At 38.6% G+C, this 21,350-nt stretch overlaps 1 protein-coding gene across 4 annotated transcripts; it reads left to right on the top strand.

Moving 5' to 3' along the window:
• The first annotated feature begins 228 nt into the window (after positions 1-228).
• On the top strand, positions 229-20,691 carry LOC106066511 (probable G-protein coupled receptor 139). Of its 4 annotated transcripts, none has more exons than XM_056013444.1 (10): positions 229-329; positions 2,115-2,400; positions 4,992-5,169; positions 10,054-10,146; positions 13,270-13,389; positions 14,588-14,754; positions 15,388-15,516; positions 15,725-15,886; positions 19,364-19,412; positions 20,495-20,691. In XM_056013444.1, the coding sequence occupies exons 2-10, from the start codon at positions 2,283-2,285 to the stop codon at positions 20,577-20,579; spliced, it is 1,101 nt and encodes a 366-aa protein (XP_055869419.1). In that variant the 5' UTR covers positions 229-329; positions 2,115-2,282; the 3' UTR covers positions 20,580-20,691. The 4 variants fall into 4 exon arrangements, with proteins under 4 accessions (XP_055869419.1, XP_055869421.1, XP_055869420.1 ...); XM_056013446.1 differs by having other exon boundaries at positions 235-329; positions 2,118-2,400; positions 20,511-20,691; XM_056013445.1 differs by having other exon boundaries at positions 235-329; positions 2,118-2,400.
• Positions 20,692-21,350: the final 659 nt, after the last annotated feature.

Genomic DNA, 21,350 nt, shown 5'->3' with positions numbered 1-21,350 from the left:
GTGGAATCAACGTTGGTATCGTTAGTTAGGAGAGAAAGAGTTAATGAAAGCGATAACGAAAAGAAAACCAATAAATTAATGAATTGGACGAAACTTGTTCATTTTACAGGCTCGGACAATCGGCTACTTTCTAAAACAATATTGTTTCTTGTATTAGCATGATAATTCATTTTTGTTCTTAAAAAACACGTCAGAGTCTTAGATAGGAAGTTCGACTTTTTTACTTATCAAAATCGGAAGTCACAAAATGATAATAGTATAAATCTCAAATTTTGCTACCTGTACAAAGACTAGATTACGTTGTGACTACAATCTACACTTAGTCACTTGTAGGACAATAGCTTTATTTAGATCTTTTTGTGTTTAGAAATTTTTCTTATTTTTAATTCGATCAGTAGAGATAGATAAAGACACATTTATTATTCCATACGCTAGAACAAAGTTGTACAAGTGTAATGTTCCTTCTTCCCTAGTGCCTAGTGCCATAAGAGAATGGAATGGGTTGCCTGAATCAGCCATGAAAACCAAAGACTTGGCAGAGTTTAAGTCATTGATTAACATGCATGACTAGATTGACACATGAAATGCGTAAGACGTGATTATCTTCTTTTTTGAAGTAACGTCTGTAATCTATAAGAAGATAAGACAGATCTAGAAACCTAGAGATCACTTTGACTAGCATTCTCTAGAATTGATACATTCTATATAAGTCTATACTCTCTCTATATATATACTATATCTATATACTTTTTATAGAGAGCTCACAGAAGTCTGACTAGATCTAATTGTTGACATTCATTTTATATCCACATTTTGTTGCAGACTAGAACTAGATTCTAGATTTAGATCTATTACCAATTACTATGGCGCGGGTTTGTAAAGCTTCCAAATATAAACATTGTATTAATAAGAAGTAGGGGATGAGATGCAGCTGAAGTTTGCTACATTTTCATTGGAAGCTAACATCTTTATAATCGGCATTGATAGCCTGCGCAAAGAGTGCATCAAAAACAGATCAAAAGAGTTAATGTGTCATAGGAGAGGTCGCCCTCCTAACTGGGTTGGGTTTTTTTAGGTATCGGCAGTTCACGATTATGAGTTGATTAACATCTTAACAAACAATTGTGTGATGGAAGTGCAAACATTCAGTTGGCTATGTTAAGAGTGAAAGAAGACTTAAGATGATTCTATGTAGGTGTCGCCCTCTCAGTGCTGGTTTTACCTACTGGCAACATGAGCTATAACTTAGATCCTTGTCTCTTGCTCGGCGATAAAGATTTTTCTTTTTCTAGACCTCAGTTCGAATATCATGCGAATACAAATCCTAGGAGAAGGAAAACGCTGATTCCAAACCTCCGCTGCCTTGCGGCTATACCCAAACACAGGAAAGTTTCGGGAGACAACTCTGAGGAAAACTCAGGAGCTGGTGAACCTTAAGAACTGCTGCCAGGGGGACATTGTTCCGACCATAGACAATGCCCAGGTTTTCATCTCTCTTTTCGAGATGAATCATAGTCGTTCTATGACTGAAGGAGTCCAATATACAAATCCTAGCGCTTCAACTTGACACACTCTGCACACGCCATCTTAATGTGTACTTTTGGAAGTTCATTGATAAGAATTGAACCAATAGAACACAAATGGGGTTCCTCTCGTTCTGATGTCTACAAACTTTGATGAATAAATAACTGAGTCATTTTAAAATCTAAAGATCAGAATCTTGTGTTTTCTAAGTTTCACGTGGGTTAGGGATGATCTCTAAGAGGATATTTGAGCTGATTAGCCTCTGATTAGGTTATAACTATGCACCAATTCAATTTTAAAACTCGAAACACTCATTAACGTAGTCAAAACGTGTAATAAAAGTATCAACTAAAAGCTAAAAGTGAATGAGTCATTAAGAAACTTTGAAATATCAAAAGAATGCAGTTTTGTTTTTTTTAGCAGTGCAATATCTGGATTCAGCTGAGTTACACGACTTTTACACGAGTATTGATCTTGAGAAACAGATGTGAGTGTGAGAATCCCAACAAATAAAAGCTGTTTCCATAAAGTGTCTTACAAAATGTATTAACGAAATGTAATACAATACTTCTGTTTTCTATCCCTTCTAGAAGAATGTGGTTCAGACAAGGACATCTCCCCAACACGAACATATCAAGCTGATTGCATCAGTTCCGGTTATTTTGGTTGATTGTAAAGAGCTCATGTGAATTGTATTTTCTTGACGCCTTGGTCACACCCTGCGACGTGAATTATAGAATGAGCGTCTCGGGCATGCCATGAAGAATTTCACCACTACGTCCTTAGAAACTGAAGAGATGGACAAGAAATTTATTTTCTTCACAAGACTTACCTTGCTGTCTGGGAGTCTCATCTTGCTGGTTTTCGGCATACCAGGCAGGTATTGGATATCGGGAGAGGGTGATGAGGGGTGGTGGGCATTTGTGAAAGGAAATGGGGAAACAATTTTTTTTTTCATTTCGGGAAATTAGCAATATAAAAGCAGTTAGTGCCTGCAACTAGAAAGGCTATTTTTGGTCGGTTTAATAGATAAGTATTAGATCTATGTAATGTGATTTGATTTATAGATATATAATGCTTTGACCTGAAATCATAACATTAACGCTATGACTAAGTAACCTTTCCTTTATCAGTATGACTAGGTAACCATTATCTATATGATTAGGTAACTATTATCTATATGACTAGGTAACCATTATCCGTATGACTATCTAACCATTATCTATATGACTAGGTAATCATTATCTATATGACTAGGTAAACTTTATCTGTGTGAGTAGGTAAACTCTATCTATATGTTTAGGTAAACTTTATCTATATGAATAGGTAAACTTTATGTATATGTCTAGGTAAACTTTATCTGTGTGAGTAGGTAAACTTTATCTATATGTTTAGGTAAACTTTATCTATATGAATAGGTAAACTTTATGTATATGACAAGGTAAACTTTATCTTTATGACTAGGTAAACTTTTTCTGTATGACTAGGTAAACTTTATCTGTATAACTAGTTAACCTTATTCTATAAAATATTCGAGCGACACTGTTGAGTCTCAGTGGTTCATTTTGCATTTTCGGTAGAAGTTACGAAGGTATAATAGCACCGCATGACGGACCGGAGACGACCCACGGGTCATGGTTTAGATATCGCAGGAAGATTACTAGTTTGCATTTGACCTTTAGTGGTTTAGTGGTACCTTTATTTGTTGTTATTTCGGAAGTGTTTATGGGTATAAGAACTCCAAGACCTATAAAATGCTTCCAATGGCATGCGTCTCAAATAGCCTCTGACAACCAGTCCGATTCCTGGCCTAAACGTGTGGCTCAGATATTGGGTCTGGTCCGGTGGCATTGCTGTTAAATGATAGGAGAAGGGGCAAAGGCGAATAACTGGCACCCAAACCAGTTACTTTGGGCAGAATGGGCTCGTTAGCTTTGGATGACGACCCACATAGGAGAAGGAAACTGAATTCAATACTCCGCTGCCTTGCGGCTATACCCAAACATGGGAAAGGATTAGGAAGTCAACCCTCAGGAAAAAATCAAGTACCGGTGACGTTATGCAGCTTGCAGCACTTTCTACCCCGCAGATCCTAAACTGTATATGCACTTGCCGTTCCTTTGAACAAATCAGCTTTGCGAAACTGAAGATGACATCGCTCCGATCAAAGATAACGCCCATTATCTCATTTCTAAGAGATGAACCGTAGTCGCTTTGCGACTGACAGACGCGCATATAACGTAAAGATCAAAAAAATTATTTTTTAAATAAGTGAAGAAAAAGTTTTAAGTAAAAGTAGATAATGTTGTGTTGTTGTTGTTGTTATTTACTTTGTTACAACACAAACACACACACACACACACCACACACATAATCAAGAAAATAATTTTGAAAAAAGATAAATAAAAGATATAAAATGGAAAAAGTTCAATTACAATTTACATTTTTGAAGTAATTTTCTAGCAAATCAAATTTTGTTTGTTAACAGTGCTTTATAAATAAAATTAGTATTATCATTAAAATTATTATTATTGAGATGTAGTAACCTTAAGTTAATTATAGAAGTTTATATATTTACAAACAAATTGTAGCTGAATTGATCTGTGTGTCTTCACACAGTCTGTAGTGGTGTGTTTGTCTACAATAACCAATAGTTTCTGTAATGATGTGTATCTACAATTACCAGTGGTGTCTGTAGTGATGTGTGTGTCTAAAATAACCAATAGTGACTGCGGTAATGTATGTGTCTACAATTTCCATTAGAGCCTGTGTTGCTATGTGTGTGTCTCTACACTAACAAACTGACCTGCCATTAGAACTTGTGTTGCTATGTGTGTGTGTCTCTACACTAACCAACTGACATGCCATTAGAACCTGTGTTGCTATGTGTGTGTGTCTCTACACTAACCAACTGACATGCCATTAGAGCCTGTGTTGCTATGTGTGTGTGTCTCTACACTAACAAACTGACCTGCCATTAGAGCCTGTGTTGCTATGTGTGTGTGTCTCTACACTAACAAACTGACCTGCCATTAGAGCCTGTGTTGCTATGTGTGTGTGTCTCTACACTAACAAACTGACCTGCCATTAGAGCCTGTGTTGCTATGTGTGTGTGTCTCTACACTAACCAACTGACATGCCATTAGAGCCTGTGTTGCTATGTGTGTGTGTCTCTACACTAACCAACTGACATGCCATTAGAGCCTGTGTTGCTATGTGTGTGTGTCTCTACACTAAACAACTGACATGCCATTAGAGCCTGTGTTGCTATGTGTGTGTGTCTCTAACCAACTGACATGCCATTAGAGCCTGTGTTGCTATGTGTGTGTCTCTAAACTAACAAACTAACCTGCCATTAGAGCCTGTGTTGCTATGTGTGTGTGTCTCTACACTAACCAACTGACATGCCATTAGAGCCTGTGTTGCTATGTGTGTGTCTCTACACTAACCAACTGACCTGTTCCCAGGCAACCTGCTGACCGTCGTCGTCCTCTACCGTCGCTCTTTGAAAGACCGGAACCTACACTTTTTCCTGGCCAGCCTGTGCTGCTTCAACATTGTGGTCCTGTGCGTGCGTGTTCCCAGATTCCTGATGGAGTACGTCCTAGAGAAGGATGTCTCACAGTTCAACATGACTGCTTGCATGTGAGTCTGGACAGATCAGAGCCACACAACTAGGAACTATATACAGAACATAGGGAATGTGTTAATTAGTTATGTAGTTTTAAAGTATACGAGAAATTTTGTGAAATTTTTAGCACTAGAAAATCAAATTTTCTAAGCGCTTTTGCTTGGTTTCTATCTAGCTGGCACCAGTGATTTGTTCATATAGTGTCCTTGACATTGTTTAAGATCGAACATTTATAGTGAAAATATTATGGCCCTTAATTTATTCCAAATACTATTTCCCTTAAAATTTTTTAAAATCATCACCACCGTAGATCCTTTGACTTTCGTTGTAGAGGCAGTTCGCGTACCGGTATCACAATCCCTCCACTTTCCCCGGTCAGCAGCTGTTTTAGAAGGAGAGGTTCCCGTCCATTCTTTTACGTTGTCCAGCCAGCTTTTCTTTGAATGACTCTCTCTTCGTGTGACAGTGAGTCAAGTCTTACAAATTGACCAAACCAGCTCAACTTTCGTCTCTTCACAGTACTGAGTTCCATTTTTTTTTTGGCAGCCAGAGTGTCCTAAATTTTCTCTGATTCGGTTGGTTAGAAGTACTGAGCTATTCGCATTTTGATCTAGGGCTTCGGTAGCATTAATAATGTTAATATCTTTGATGAAGTCCCGCATCACTTGCCATTTATCATACAATACCAAATAATAATTGGACAATGCAGTATCTATATAAGATGACAAGCTACTTGAATTGAAAAATAGTATTTGTTAAACTGAACAACGAGATAGAGTCTGCAGTGAAAGCCAGCTACATTTTTTCAAACTTAATTTGCAAGCCATAGCGAATCATTTAGTGAAAAGGGATTTTATGAAAGAGTGTGTCGTTAAAGCTGCGGAAGTCCAGAAAATGTGAAAGCATTGAAAGAAATAACTTTAACTAGTAACACTGTGGCAGATAGAATAATTGACATGTCAGTCAGCTTGAGTGAACAATTAAAGAACAAAATAGATTTTGAAATATTCTCATTGGCTCACTATGAGTCAACTGATGTAAAGGGTGTTGCACAGTTGGCTATACTCATAAGGACCTGTGACAGGAATTTTGAGATACTTGAGGAGCTACTTGAACTTTGTTCTATACATAACACCACAACAAGCGAGGATGTTTTTTGAGAAATAACAGGAGGTGATATTGCAGTACAATTTACCTTTGGTAAAGCTAGCTAGTCTAACAACGGATGGCGCACTAACCATTATGAAATGGTTTTGATGCATAGCTACTTGCAAAAATAAGAGAGACTAATGCTAATTTTAAATTTGCTCATTTTCAGTGCATCATTCACCAAGAAACATAACGCACAAAGCAATTACAATTCCAACATGTCATAAGACTGATTTCAGTCACTTTCAATTTTATTCATGCCCGTGGCTTAAATCATTGCCAATTTTCAATGTTTCTGAATGACATTGGACACGAAATTTGCTGGCTCTCCTGTCATAAAGAATTGAAGAGATTTGTTGTACTGCATGAAGAAATTGTATTGTTTCTGAACATGAAAGGTGAACCTGTTGAACATTTCCATACTGACAAATGGGTTCAGGATTTGGCATTTGCAATTGATCTCACTGGTCATCTGCAAGACTTGAATTTGAAACTTCAAAGTAAAGACTAAATTGTCACCACTGCGTGTGATCATATGAAGTGCTTTCAAGCAAAATTATGACTGTGGATAAACCAAATATGAAGAGAAAATCTTGTTCACTTGTCAGAAACTAAAAAGATTAAATACGGCTACAACATTTGGTAACTATGTCTTACACCTGGAATCGTTAGTAGATGCTTCCACTGGCTGTTTTCATGACTTTGTTTGATACGAGCAAGAGTTTTCGTTGTTTTTATAACCACTTTCATTTGCTTCTGAAAATGCTGCTGGTAGTGTGCAACTAGAGCTGATAGAATAGCAGTTAGATTCTTTGTTGAAAGCGAAGAATAAAGAAGTGGCTGAGCCAAAATTTAGTTATATACCTAAACGGTACGTTCAATTGCGGAGATTTGCAGCCAGAATTCTAGCTATTTTTGCAAGCACTGATCTCTGTGAGCAGTTCTTTTCTATAATGAAAGCTACAAATCACCTCACCGTTCGAGATTATCTGATCAAAATTTGTCGTCAGTGATGATAGTGTCAGTGACAAACAAACTTGCACCCGATATAAAATAAACTTGTATCCCAGAAATATGTCAAGAATCAGGACAGAGAAAAAAATGCGCAATCTTAGTAATTTTTAATTATGAAACCGCACTGCAAATTTAGCTAACTAAGGGACATGCATGCCATTAATTATTGTATTCTATTGTATTGTTTCTAATTTACATAAAACTAGTAAGCTGTTTTGCAACTGATTTTTGGCCGCGGCCCCTTAGGACTTGGGCGTAGCCAGGATTTTTTTCGGTGGGTGGTGGTGGTGGTGGGGGGGGGGGGGGGGGGTTTGGGGGATTCCCCCCCCCCCCCCCCCGCGAAAAAAAAATTGTATGTATTTATGTGTGTGTGTGTGTGTACATAATCTTTATTACATTCTGAACCTTCATTCTTTCGGAAGACGCTTATTGTGCCCTAGAATAGGTTCTTCCATGAGTTAATGGAAAAATTCCCCGCCAATACTAGCAAGTGGGTCTGGGGGAGCGCTAGGAGCTCCCCCAGCGCGGGGCGAAGCCCCGTCGCCATGCATTATTTCTGGTATTGAAAGCCAACAAAATGCATATTCTGAGGTATCTACACAGCATTTTCCTGCTATTAAAAAGTTTTATTTCAAAAACCTAATGTGCTATTCTTACTGACTTAGATCCTACCGCGCCGTTCGGATCATTTGACGTCAAGCTGTTTCCATAAAAATCTGTCACTGGTAATGTCTGAAGCCTCTTTCCACCTGCCATGAGGACTTCCATGAATGAGTGGCGTCAAGTTGTACTAGGATATCATTGCAACTCTTCTTATGCGTAATTCATTTTGTCGGAGAACATGTCCCGCAAACCTCATGCGTCGTTCTCTCACAATCTTACTAAAGGGTCGACTCCCGATTCGGCATAGGATTTCCTTGATTTAGACCCGATCTCTATAACTGACTCCTAAAATCTGTCTTAGCCATCTTTGTTGAGCCACATTTAGTGTTTTTCAATTTCGGCAGATGACTATTCACTCCAGTTTATTAATGGAGCCCTGCCACTGGTAAAAATGTGTAACCTCTCTTGAATACGCTCTTGGAATTGAGTGACTGTAGTTTGCTTTAGATTTTATATCGAAAAGAGAAGTTTTATCGTCAAAATCATCTGTTGGGGGTTTTCCACCTCAAAATGCTTTGTAGGGGGATCTTAAACTCGAAACCATCTGGAGGGGTTTTAAACTTTTAAAAAAAGCCATCTGTAGAAGAGGGTTTTAAACTCAAACCCCCCGATTGGATTGGCTACGCTCAAATAATTTTAGTGTGTAATTTGCTTTTTTTTTATATTGAAGAGGTATTTTTAGCATCAACCCCTCTGAATGGGGGTTTAAACTCAAAACCCCTTTTGGCAACGCTCATAGCATTTTGAGTGCGTAATTTGCTTTTTTTCTTACACTGAAGATGTATTTTTTATCCTGAAACCCCCCTCCCGGGGGGTTTAAACTCAAAACCCCTTTGGCTACGCTCATAGATTTTAGAGTGAGTAATTTGCTTTTATTTATATTGAAGAGGTACTTTTTAGCTTCTAACTCCACTGGAGGTGAGTTTAAACTCAAAATCCCTTTGACTACACTCATACATTTTGAGTGTATAATTTGCTTTGTTTTTATTACTGAAGAGGTATTTTTTTTACCTTCAAACCCCGCTGAAGTTGGGTTTAAACTCGCTGAAGTTGGGTTTAAACTCAAAACTGAGTCAAAACCCATTTAGCTACGCTCATAACATTTTGAGTGCGTTATTAGCTTTTTTTTTTTTTTTGAAGAGGGGGTTTATCGTAAATTTTAGAGGGGGGTTTAAAATCAAAATCTTCCTTAACAGTGCTCTTGGAAATAGGGGATTTTCGTTTGCATTTTTTTTTTTGTTTTGTTTTATAGAAGAGGGGGAGTTAACTGCAAAAACCCCAGGTAAAGGGTTTAAAACTCAAAACCCCTGGTAGGGGGTTTTAAACTCAAAACCCCTGGTAGGGGTTTTTAAACTCGAACCCCTCTGGTAGGGGTTTTTAACTCGAACCCCCCTGGTAGGGGTTTTTAAACTCGAATCCCCTTGGTAGGGGGTTTTAAACTCAAAACCCCTTTGGTTGTGCTGGGGCAAGTGATGGTTTAGTATTAAAATCTAAACTAAAATAAACAAAATCAAAGCAAAAAATCAGTCACTAAATTCCGACTCGAAGGGGGGGGGGGGATTTCATTTTGGGGGAGGGGTTGGAACCCCAAACCCCCCCTCCCCTGGCTACGCCCATGCCTTAGGATATAGTAAGTTTTTTATGCGGCCCATACACCTTAACGAGTTTGACATGTCTGTCCTAATCTATTTGACTCCTTAATTGTAAATTCAAAATAAAACAATTCAAAATGTGCTAAGAAAACAAAGAGGAGATAATGTTGTAACTATTGAATAACGTTGTGGAACTTTTTTTTAGTCTAGTAACCATGAACAAACGAGATTGTGCTAGAAAAAAAGTAAACGAGGTTGAGCGGGAAAACTAAGCGAGATGTTATATTAGGCGTGACTGTACGAATTACTTTAGTTGTATTTCGATGAAGCTTTATTTTACAATGGGTTGTTATAGATTTATTTTACAAAGCTGCTATAATGGTCTTTCATCCAAAAGAAATATACAGTAAACATACACTAGGTAATGTTTATTAAATAAGAAAATTAAAGTACCTTTCTTTCTACTTGCTATGCTGAAAGGTATCTCCTATGGTTAGATTTGACCCTAGTGTCCATAACAACATGGCACGTGACGTTTATTACTGTGTGTCGAGTAGTCTACGTTTTGTGTAGGTGAGTGCTCCATGTGACTCATTTTAAGTTTCCTTTTTACAATTCCTCTTATCAGCTTGCAAATTCTTCATGGGTAGAAAAAGGTAAGTGGACACTAAACACGGATCTTGGAAATGGCTCTAATAATTTTCCTAAAAATTTGACAGTTTATTTATATTTTTGGGGGAAAAAATATTAGCAGATAATTTTTGGCAAAACATTACTAGATAATTGGCCACACAGGGAAAACTCTGGTTTTACCTTACGATTTTTAAAGATATCATAATCTTTAAAATTAATTCACTCTGAAGGTCTAGACAGTGGCGTCACTATGGAGGTGCGAGCCGCAACGAGTGACACCCATCAAGGGGGTGACACCCAAGTCGGAAAAATGCACTTTTTCAAAAAGCAACTTTTAGAAATACAAATTACTAGCTTGAATGTCTCAGTTTAGTATCAACGTCCCAAACTTTCTTAATTTAATTCTATTTTACTTGTAATTTTCCTATTATGAGAAAAATAATACGTTATAGACGCCAGGAGAAAAAGTTTCTGAAGCTCAGAAATGTAAGAAAAAAATCGCTTGGCGCCGGGACTTTGCCCCGGAAAATCCGAGTGAGCTTAAGGTGCTCTCACAAACATCTAACCTGATCAGTTGAGTGGCGAACGTAACATTTTTTATTGTAAAATGTTGAGAAACATTCGACGCATATGTCTGCAAGCTCTCTCCACATTAATTAGTCTTAAACGACTTTCACAGCCACTTTCCTTCTAAAAAGGTGTGACGGCACGATTAAACGTGGACGGTCATGTTATGGCGTTCCTCTTTTTGGCTTTCATCTTATTGCTGACTTTGGTTACGTCTTTTTGAATGATATGTCTCACAAATTTCAATCGACGTTCAGTTGCCACTTACCTAAGACTGCGAATGTGCTTGAAAAGATTTCTCTATTGGTAACATTATCTCGGTAGGATGTTTCTCAGCTATCACTACTCAGCTTCTTTTCAGCCTTCCACATCTCGAAGTGTAGGTGGCCTTTGGGACAATTATTGTATTGAGTAGGTTGATTTTAATCTACAGTCTAATTGATTTGTTTATTTAGATAGGTCGTACTTTTTTGAAAGACTGCTCCTGCTTTTCAATCCGACATGCAACACCATGATATGCAACTCCATTGATTAAGATAACACTGCCTAAATAAGTTAAAATTTCTATTGGTTCAAGATCTGTATGACTAATATTGATGGGCGTTTTGGGTCACCTGCTCCCAATATGCTTAACTTTGGGGGCGTCTTTATCCGTCATATCGTGTATACATTTAATTCTATTTCAAAGTAATGCTGTGTCGTCTGCAAAATCCAACGCGGTTTGCTTTACGTCATGGGAACCCGGATGCAGCCTGTTTCTATGACATCGCCGATGGCTACAAGAAAGAGAAATGGGGATAAGATAAACCCTAATCTCATATTCGTCTCGGTGTTGAAGAGTCTGAGCGTCAGTTGTGACATAGCAGCTTGTTTTACTTTAGACATGTCCCTGAATCTGGATAAATTGTTGTGAGATGCCTTACTCTCTTGCTATTTTCTAGAGCTATCAAGCTTCTTTTTTTTTTTTTTTTTTTGATAAAATGTCAAACAACGACTTTTTAAAAAGAATAGTAAACCATTTTCGGGTGAAACCAATCAATTAATTAACTTACAGTTTTATTATTCAACATAAGAGAAAGGGGGAGATTGTTTTCTTCCTAGGGAGGGGGGTGACACCCTGAGCTTACCGCACCGGGTGACACCGACCCTAGTGACGCCACTGGGTCTACATAATCTATATCTTAAACATACATACGTAAGCATGTATTTCCGTATGTTTCGTCGTGTAGTCATTAAAGAGTTACATCAATAAACGTTCAGAAAGATTTTGAGTCAAGGAATCGCTGTTACAAAAAGTGATCAGCTTCGTAAAGGAAGACTTGTCTTTATAAAATAGTTTAATCTTCTAAGTAGAAATCATGAAACGATTGTACACGCACTTTATAATCGAATTCAAAAATACATTCTTAACAATAAACTTATAAAAGCTTAAAACGTATGAACTGAATTGACCTCGATATTGGCGTGGATCCCTATTTATAGTTTCCTAAACTCTTTTAAAAATCAAAAGTTCTCAAAATTGTAGGTACCGGAAAACATGTCTCTCCTTTTTATTGAATAGCTCTTTTGTGCAGAAACTGGAAGTTACTAGAATGTAAACAACTCCCTGTTTACAATTTTCTGGCAACTTTGCTGCGGCCCGCACGTGACATTCCCCTTTCCCGCCTTTCATTCACTTCTTTCCTGTATTTAAAGCCCTGCCCCCTTCGTTACAAACTGTTGCATCATTTCCAGATTATCATCAACTACATGAAACAATTTGTTTCTGCTTGTAGTAAACTCTATAAATAAAAGAAATGTAATGAAAACAGTCAACATTATCGACACTTTCGACATAGAGGTCACAGGGGTCACGCTTGAACCTACATTATGTTTGTTAAAAGTGTGTCATAAATTATTATTATTATTATTATTATATTGAAAAACGAACTAATATTCATTCTCTGGCACTGCCAGGGTCGAGCTTCGTTAGAAAGAAACAAAATTCATTGTAGTCTCCCTTTAACAGTGTTATCTAAGAAGTTTCCTGGCGATGTGGCATGTCTGCAGCTGTGCCGCCTTCTGAAAGGCAACGAGAATCTTCTTAGGGATGTTAAGGGTCGTGAAGGTAACTGAAAGGTGTCATTATCCTCTCAGTTGATATGACAACAGGATATATTATTATTTTAGACAGCATCTATGACCGATTGATCTTCAAGCTTAGGCTCCCATATTTTCTTTGTTTTTCCACTTCAGTTTTCCTTATATTATGGGATTGTGGTTCGGCAATGTCAATGATTGTAGCGTTGTTTTTTTCTTTTTTATCAATGCGATTAAAATCCATCATTATGTCCGTCAAAATGTGCCCATACTGGCGAGTATTTGTAATAAGGATTCGTATCCTTATTAATCAAATTATGGATCAAAGTCAAATATTGGTATATTAATTTTGCAAATTATTTTTATTATTATTACTTATTAGTATTATTATGAATGAACATATTGATTTCTGTACAGACCCAGAAACTTCAGTTCACAGAAGTGCAGTGTAGTTGCTATTCTCTTGCTGTGCACATTGTGCAGTATGGTCAATGCAACTCTGATTCAGAAAGGACTCGTAGTCTTCACTAACAATGGGTAAGGATTTACATTATTTGTTACTAGTCCAATTGTTTCCACTTTAAAAAAATATTATTATTTTGGCATTAAAGTATTGTGCCCTGGATTATTAAGGACCATAACTGTCGATTATATTATGCGTTAAGGAAGATCTAAAAATAATCTAAAGATTTTTGAGGATGAGTGCAGTATTTTACTTGACTATGCAGATCCAGCTACGACCTCACGGCTGCAGACAAAGCCCTTGTCCGCTGGAGGTCTCTTCGTTGTTTGATACTATCTTCGGCAAGAGCGTTTCTTTGGGCCTTAAATTTGTTCCGCGACCTTCGTGAAAGCTCTCCAGCTGTGTCTTTCAGAGACCATTTGCTGCAGGCTGTAATCCTCTGTGCCGGTGAGGGCAAAATGGAGCCTGTTATACACTGTATAGTAGATGTTGTTCATTGTACTGGATAAATTGGTTTCAACTTCTTTACAACCTCGTTTGTATCTTCCTTTTTTTTAATTAATCTGTGACTGCGCGAGATAATTTAATTATTTACTATTCAACAGAAAATGAATGGAAATGTGTCTTTTTTTAGCGGCCTCCCCCGAAAGGGGAAAAGCCCTTATTAGTTTTGTCTGGTCTGTCTGTCCGTACGTCCGTCCCCTTTAGATCTCGTAAACTAGAAAAGATATTGAAAATCTGGCATCATGATATTTGAAATATTTTAAAGTTCTGATGCAACGGCTAATTTTGTCATGTCTGAACGCGAAAAATTTAATTTTTAAAATCCACTATGCAAGCAGTTTTCTTCATTAAAAAAAACAACACAATTTGTTTTCAAATATACACTGCTAATAGTTACAAACACGGGAGACTATATAGTAAGGGAGGTGACAATTTACCATTTTTTTAAAATGTAGTTATGCAAACGGTTTTATTGTATTACGTAGTTAAGAAATGTTTGTCATACTTACTACCCACATTTACACACAAAAAAATGTTATAGATATTCATTCTGAAAACATTGAAACTTTGTCTTTGTGCATGCCTGAGCGGACAACTTAGGGAGCCAATTTGTTTTGTGTTTCCACACAAACTGTCTTTATAACCTTCTTTTTTTTTCTTTTTGTTCCTTCGTTTTCTTTATACTGTTTTGACCCATCGCCCTTAACCCCCACCCCCCAAAAAAAAGAAGTTTCTGCTCATTCCTTTCTATTTTAATGTACATTTCAGAACCCACTCACTCTGTGAGCTCGACGCTGGTACCTGGCAGTTCTGGTTCGAGTCTACAGTGAACGCATTTCTTCCAATGGCCCTGTTACTCATGTGTGATGTCTCTTTGTGTTTGCTTAGCTTGTACCTCCGGTCTCGGACCTCCAACTTTGGTCTTACTGCTCGAGGTTCATCTTACTTTGTCTGTTGGATCTCTGTAATAAATATTTAAATAAGTTTATAATTACAGAACCAAAGCGAGCAGGGTTCCCGAAAGCTACTCTTTGCTAGGGAAAAAAATATTTGTTTAACTCTTTTTTCTACAACGTAGGCCTTCTGTGAGGGGAAAATAAATGGCTAGGTCTATATTTACTTTAAAGTAAACAAATTTGGTACTTCATTTGAACTACGAATGGTCAAGGAGGTTCATTTTATATAGACTAGGGGGATGAGTTCCCTCGTGGTGCTTGACCTTTAGCATCAACCTTGCTGCCACCAAAGAGTCAATTTCTCATAAATACCAAATGGAAAAAGGCAGGGAATCTGTTCTATTGGCTCAGGTCCCTAGGGTCTCAAACATTGCCTTAACTCCCGTGAACAACATTCTGTTAACCACTTCTAAAGGTAGATAATTCGTTTTAAAGTAGTAGCACTGTATCGTCTGCTCAATTAATTTCCTTAAGCTTTTTTTTTTTTTTTTACAACTAAGCTTTAAAAACAAAGTGTGCTTAACACTAGAGATCTTCTTTAATAATAATAAAAAAAAAATTCTACTGAACAATGAAGTTAATAACTACATGTTAAACACTTGACCCCTACAGGTTTGAGCAAACGTTTGTTGCCTGTGGTCTTCATGTCGACCTTATTGATTATTGTTACCTCTCTACCCATCAGAATGGTGGAGAACTTTAAAGAAAAATTCTTTAGGACACAAGCGGAGACAAATTTGTGTAAGTTGGTGTTCAATAGAGTAAAAAGGATATTATATTCTTCGATTAAAACCATAACCATTTATCGATAAGGATCTCATAGACTAATTAAAAAATTAACTGCAATTCAGAATGTTCTTACCTTTGAAGTAGCTGTAGTAATTCAACACTTGCATATATTCTTTAAAATAATTAAGTTTGTTTTGTTGTTGTTGTTTTTTTTTTTCAGATAATACGATGGCTAGAATTCTACTTTTTATGAACCACACTGTGAATTATTTTCTCTACTGCTTCGTGGAGAAACGATTGCGAAGCCAAGTTCGTCTGCTATTCTTCCCCTGCAGAGATTGCTGCTGTCTGTGCTTGGGAGAAGTACCTCCCGATCTAAAAAGTATGTATTTTACGACTGACATTGGCTTATATGCTAATCGACTGCTTAGAACTTCATAATACTGTAGGGGAGAGCAGGGGTGAGATTAAAGTAGTCAATGTAGAGCAGAGTTAACAAAAACATTTGTGGAACGCAGACATAAGTTATGTTTTTGTATCTCCCCACGTTTTGAAAATTGATACTGTAGTGGAAATAAAAATGAGCAGATTACGCTGGGTAGGTCACCTTTAAAGTAAGTGCGCTTGAACTTGGCTTGTCTTGGCTACCTAGAAGGGGGCTCGAGGTCCGACACCCAACTCGGGCAGAGTTGTGTTTACTGAGCGCCTATAGGCAGCACGGAAAACCAACTCCTAGATACCCCCCCCCCCCCGGTCCACAAATAAAATTGGACCAAAGCGCTCTGAGCATGCTATAAGCATGAAAGTAGCGCTAAATAAAAGCTATAATAATAAAATAATGTTAGAGAACAGAGGAGCAAAAATCAAAAGGCAGGCGCCCCAAAGGCAGACCACGAGTACTGTGGCTGGATGATGTAGAGGCAGATCTACAACAACTTAGGGCTTAGAGTCCGGGCAAGGAGACGTAAAGCTCAGGATAGAATGGAAAGAAGTGCTAAAGCAGGCCAGGGTTCTCTATGGAATGGATGAAATTGTGACCCGCGTAGGGTTTTGTGCAGGGTTTGCGTGTCGCGTGATGTCTAGTGGATGGGTTTGACTAAATTACACTTGCACTTAAATTGATACGCACAGGTACAATACTAGGATACTGGCAACCAACAATCGTGTGTTTATAGGCATCCAGGGATACTACTAAGTAGCACCTAGGTGTAGCTCTGAAGTTTAGCACTGAGGTCTAGTACAAGGTTTAGCACTGAGGTCTAGTACAAGGTGTAGCACAGGGGCAGAGACCTGTGGAATATTAGGCATCGCTCCGAAAATGGGAGCTAGAAATAGCAAACAGGAGCCAAAAGGCAGAATCACTTCAATGTGGGCGAGAAGTGCTCTTCAAGATGGCGGAGAGTGTTTGGGGGTAGGTCAGGCAGGTGTAAAGGCATAGAAATTTCCTCGACAATTGGCAAGATGTAACCTTTGACCTGAGAAACAGAACGACCAAGGAACACATAGACATTTCCTCAACAATTGGCAAGATGTACCCTTTGACCTGAGAAACAGAGCGACCAGGGAACACATAGACATTTCCTCAACAATTGGCAAGATGTACCCTTTGACCTGAGAAACAGAGCGACCAGGGAACACATAGACATTTCCTCAACAATTGGCAAGATGTACCCTTTGACCTGAGAAACAGAGCGACCAGGGAACACATAGACATTTCCTCGACAATTGGCAAGATGTACCCTTTGACCTGAGAAACAGAGCGACCAGGGAACACATAGACATTTCCTCGACAATTGGCAAGATGTACCCTTTGACCTGAGAAACAGAGCGACCAGGGAACACATAGACATTTCCTCGACAATTGGCAAGATGTACCCTTTGACCTGAGAAACAGAGCGACCAGGGAACACATAGACATTTCCTCGACAATTGGCAAGATGTACCCTTTGACCTGAGAAACAGAGCGACCATGGAACACATAGACATTTCCTCGACAATTGGCAAGATGTACCCTTTGACCTGAGAAACAGAGCGACCAGGGAACACATAGACATTTCCTCAACAATTGGCAAGATGTACCCTTTGACCTGAAAAAAGGAGCGACCAGGGAACACATAGACATTTCCTCGACAATTGGCAAGATGTACCCTTTGACCTGAGAAACAGAGCGACCAGGGAACACATAGACATTTCCTCGACAATTGGCAAGATGTACCCTTTGACCTGAGAAACAGAGCGACCAGGGAACACATAGACATTTCCTCGACAATTGGCAAGATTTACCCTTTGACCTGAGAAACAGAGCGACCAGGGAACACATAGACATTTCCTCAACAATTGGCAAGATGTACCCTTTGACCTGAGAAACACAGCGACTAGGGAAAGATGACGTATGAGCGTTAACCAAAAGACAGAGGAGGGAGGGAGGGGGAATTTACCAGAGAGATGTTACGTCACTGAGTCCAGCTAAGGATTATCTCTTTCATTCAAAGCGCCCCTTTGTTTCTTTGTTCAGGAGTAGAGAGGAGAGAGAGGTAAAAAGCATGGCTTGGGCTAATCAAAGAATTGTCTCACATGACACTGGTCAGTGAAATGGGCCCAGAGGAAGTAGGCAGACATCTTGTCGGGCGGTCAGTGTGAATACAAATGTAAAGCTGAGTACTGAAACAATACATATTACATTACATATTAAATTATATATAACGAAATAAGGGACTGCACATGGACCATTCGATCCGCGCACTAGCAACCCAGTGCCAGGCCACTAGAGCATAGATATCTAAAAAGATCTTAATGAGCTACTTTCAAGCATGCACTTAATGCCACTTAAAGGTCAACGGTCACATCCGATGTCCAGCCCCTCCCCCACCTCTCATTAAAATTTTGGCGGAGTTGTCGAACTGTTTCGTTCTATATTAATTCACCAGTTTCTCTCATCAACAAATGTGGTCCCTAGCTCTGCTTTCATATATGTAACGTGTATGTGACTTCACATGTAGCCTACACAAATTCCTTCTTCGTGTTTAATTTCAATGCTGGAAGTCCCGTACTACTGGCTGCCTGCTTCAGATATAACCAATACTCTCTGGAAGTCCCGTACTACTGGCTGCCTGCTTCAGATATAACCAATACTCTCGCTATCATCGTCTCTGTCTGCAATGATTTCAGATTACCAGCAAGTTTTTTTTTATATAACAAACAGCAGAAGGTCTACAAAGAAAGTAGAAGACAAAATAACTCTGCTATGATTCTGGCACCTTTAAACAGTGTCTAGCTGAAATGTCTGGTGTCTAACTAAAGTGTCTAGATGAAGCAGTGAAATGATATTGATCTCAAAGCCTGTCATGTTTCTACATTGGCTTTAGTGCGTAGGATATTTTCGCTGAGATTAGTCCCAGTGTGTCCAGTCCCAGTGTGTACAGACCCAATGTGTCCAGTCCCAGTGTGTACAGACCCAGTGTGTCCAGTCCCAGTGTGTCCAGTCCCAATGTGTCCAGTCCCTGTGTGTCCAGTCCCAGTGTGTCCAGTCCCAGTGTGTCCAGTCCCAATGTGTCCAGTCCCAGTGTGTACAGACCCAATGTGTCCAGTCCCAGTGTGTACAGATCCAGTGTGTCCAGTCCCAGTGTGTCCAGACCCAGTGTGTACATACCCAGTGTGTCCAGTCCCAGTGTGTCCAGTCCCAGTGTGTCCAGTCCCAGTGTGTCCAGTCCCAGTGTGTCCAGTCCCAGTGTGTCCAGTCCCAGTGTGTCCAGACGATTGACTCTACTACGTTTTCGTGGAGTCTTGAAGTGACCCTGACAATTTTTTTTAAATAATTAAAACGCATAATTTAAGAAATAACTGTTTCTGTTCTATTTAGACAGTAGTCGAGGACCGGTGTCTCTGTCGGCACTGTCGCCAGATTCCAGGTAGTTTCCTTTTCGATATTCTTGTTAGTTGAATACATGTGTATACAAATGTATCTGTGTGATATTTCGTATATTTTTAGCATATCATATTATTTGCTAATTTTCCTAATATTTATTCGCAAAGCCCAATATGTTATGATTGTTATCCCAATATGACAAAGAAAATTAAAAAAAAACAACAACTCACATTCAATAGTTAGATGTATATTGTCTTCCATCACGCCTTCCTTCTTTCTCAAACTCTCTCTCTGTCTCTCCATCTCTCTCTCTCTCTTTCTCTCTCCCCCCTCTCTCTCTCTCTCCCTTTCTTTCTCTCTCTCCCTCTCTCTCTTTCATTCTCTCTCTCTTTCTCTCTCTCTCTCCCTCTCTCTCTCTCTTTCTTTCTCTCTCTCTCTCCCTCTCTCTGTCTCTTCATCTCTCTCTGTCCTTTCTCTCTCTCTCTCTCTCTCTCTTCCTTGCCTATCCCTCTTTTTCTCCTCCCTCTCTCTCCCTTTTCCGGAAAAGCCTCCTGAACTAAAGTCTTGGAAACTCCTTAAAATATCGTTAAATCCATTTAAGATGTATTATTAACAAAGGAAGAAGCAAGATATCAACATGTGTGGTTCGCACTCTGGACTAATGTCTTAATGGTCTCTTCAGTCCCGGGTTTGAACCTTGCCCGGTGCCATCTTGCGTCTTTCTGCGGGATGTTTGAGCTAGAATGTAATAATCTTCTGAAGGAACATTCGAGACATGTTTAGCAAAGATAATCGTTACAAATAAGTTGAACGTTTGTTTGTAAAATGTTTTACATGTTTCGGATGTTCCTTCACAGTTGAAGATAATTTACTTCCTAGACTAAACCTCCCGCAGGACCTCGGGAGATGGCACCGGGCATGGTATGAACCCGCGACCATCGACAAGTCCCAACGTCAGTCCAATGCGCTTACCGCACGACCAGCCAGTCATCCTGGTGGTATTCGAATTTCTCAGAGCTTAACCTCTATGTGTAGCCTATAATTCAAATGAAAAAAAAAATTGGTTATCCCATTTTGCAGAAGTAATAAAATCTCATAATTAATAAGTAAATATTTATTTTATAGTTTCTTAAATTTACAGCGAAACTTTTTCCAAAAGAGAGGAATGTCTGAGAAAGAACAAATCCAACATTCTGGACAACACCCCTGACGGAGACTGCTGATACGCTACTGTTTATTTAATATTACCAATGCTTAGATGTCATACTTACCTAAATACAAATCTATCATATCAATACATTTGTAAAATATATATTTATGCTAAATGTCGATGTATGGTCTTTTTTATCAGTTCAGTTATTTTGTTGAATTTTTAGCGGCCCCCGAAAGGGGAAAAGACGCTATTAGTTTTGTGCGAAATGTCTGTCCGTCCGTCCCGTTTAGATCTCGACTTCACAATATTTTAGACCATTCAAAGTTCTGATGCAACGGCTACTTTTTTTTTTTCCTGAAAGCGAAAATTCTAATTTTTAAAATCAATTATGCAAGCAGTTTTTTTTATAAGAAAAAGCTAATTAGTATGCATTATATGTTAGACCTAATTTAAGACGAATAGTAATCTTATAAACATAATTTTCCTGAACATTTTTCTATATAGAGGATTTTTTTTTTTTTTTTTTTTTTTTTTTGAGAATTCGAATATGAGTTTGAACATTTTCAAAACAATTAACTTATTTAGTTCGAACCGAGGGTCCCGGTTTCGAATCCTGGTGAAGACTGGGATTTTCAACTTCTGAGTCTACCCAGCTCTAATGGGTACCTGACATTAGTTGGTCGTTGTGCTGGCTACATGACACCCTCGTTAACCGTAGGCCACAAAAACAGATGAACTTTACATCATCTGCCCTATAGACCACAAACTAGTTAGGCCAGGTTCACATCTAACTTTACATTCACTTTCACGTATCCTTTGATCTGCGGG

Source organism: Biomphalaria glabrata, chromosome 16 (assembly GCF_947242115.1).
Source record: "Biomphalaria glabrata chromosome 16, xgBioGlab47.1, whole genome shotgun sequence".
Taxonomy (NCBI): domain Eukaryota; kingdom Metazoa; phylum Mollusca; class Gastropoda; family Planorbidae; genus Biomphalaria; species Biomphalaria glabrata.
Note: the sequence above shows the minus strand (reverse complement) of the source record. Positions and strands in the feature narration are given on the sequence as shown.